Source organism: Eimeria mitis, genomic scaffold (assembly GCF_000499745.2).
Source record: "Eimeria mitis Houghton genomic scaffold, Emh_scaff3530, whole genome shotgun sequence".
Lineage (NCBI taxonomy): Eukaryota > Apicomplexa > Conoidasida > Eucoccidiorida > Eimeriidae > Eimeria > Eimeria mitis.
Genome location: NW_013571874.1, coordinates 1 through 539, shown reverse-complemented (window position 1 = coordinate 539; position 539 = coordinate 1). Strand labels below are relative to the sequence as shown.

The 539-nt window shown below is 62.5% G+C and overlaps 1 protein-coding gene across 1 annotated transcript in view; it reads left to right on the top strand.

The window, feature by feature from the left end:
- Positions 1 to 225, top strand: part of EMH_0066970 (uncharacterized protein) — a gene marked incomplete at both ends in the record, with an annotated part of 1,648 nt that extends 1,423 nt beyond the window's left edge. Inside the window, one exon of the mRNA XM_013498571.1 lies at positions 3 to 225. Coding sequence (XP_013354025.1) covers positions 3 to 225 — 223 coding nt within the window. The remainder of the gene's footprint in view (positions 1 to 2) is intronic.
- Positions 226 to 539: the final 314 nt, after the last annotated feature.

Genomic DNA, 539 nt, shown 5'->3' with positions numbered 1-539 from the left:
GCCGCAGCAGCAGGCTCAGCAGCAGCAGCAACCGCAGCAGCAGGGTCAGCAGGAGCAGCCGCAGCAGGGTCAGGAGCAGCAGCCGCAGCAGCAGCAGCAGGGTCAGCAGGAGCAGCAGCAGCACGGTCAGCAGCAGCTGCAGCAGCCGCAGCAGCCGCAGTCGCAGCAGCAGGGTCAGCAGGAGCAGCCGCAGCCGCAGCAGCAGCAGCAGGAGCAGCAACATGAGCCGCTGCAGCAGGGTCAGCAGCAGTTGCAGCAGGAGCCGCAGCAGCAAGAACACCAGAATGATCAGCAGCAGCAGCAGCAGCAGCAGCAGCAGCAGCAGCCGGAGCAGCAGCAGCCGGAGCAGCAGCAGCAGGAGCAGCAGCAGCAGGAGCAGCAGCAGCAGCAGCAGCAGGAGCAGCAGCAGCAGGACGATGAGGATGATGATGAAGACGATGAAGATGATGAATACGATGACGATGCAGCAGCAGCAGCAGCAGCAGCAGCAGCAGCAGCATATCGTTATAAAGAAGAAGAAGAAGAGCTGTTTGTGGGTA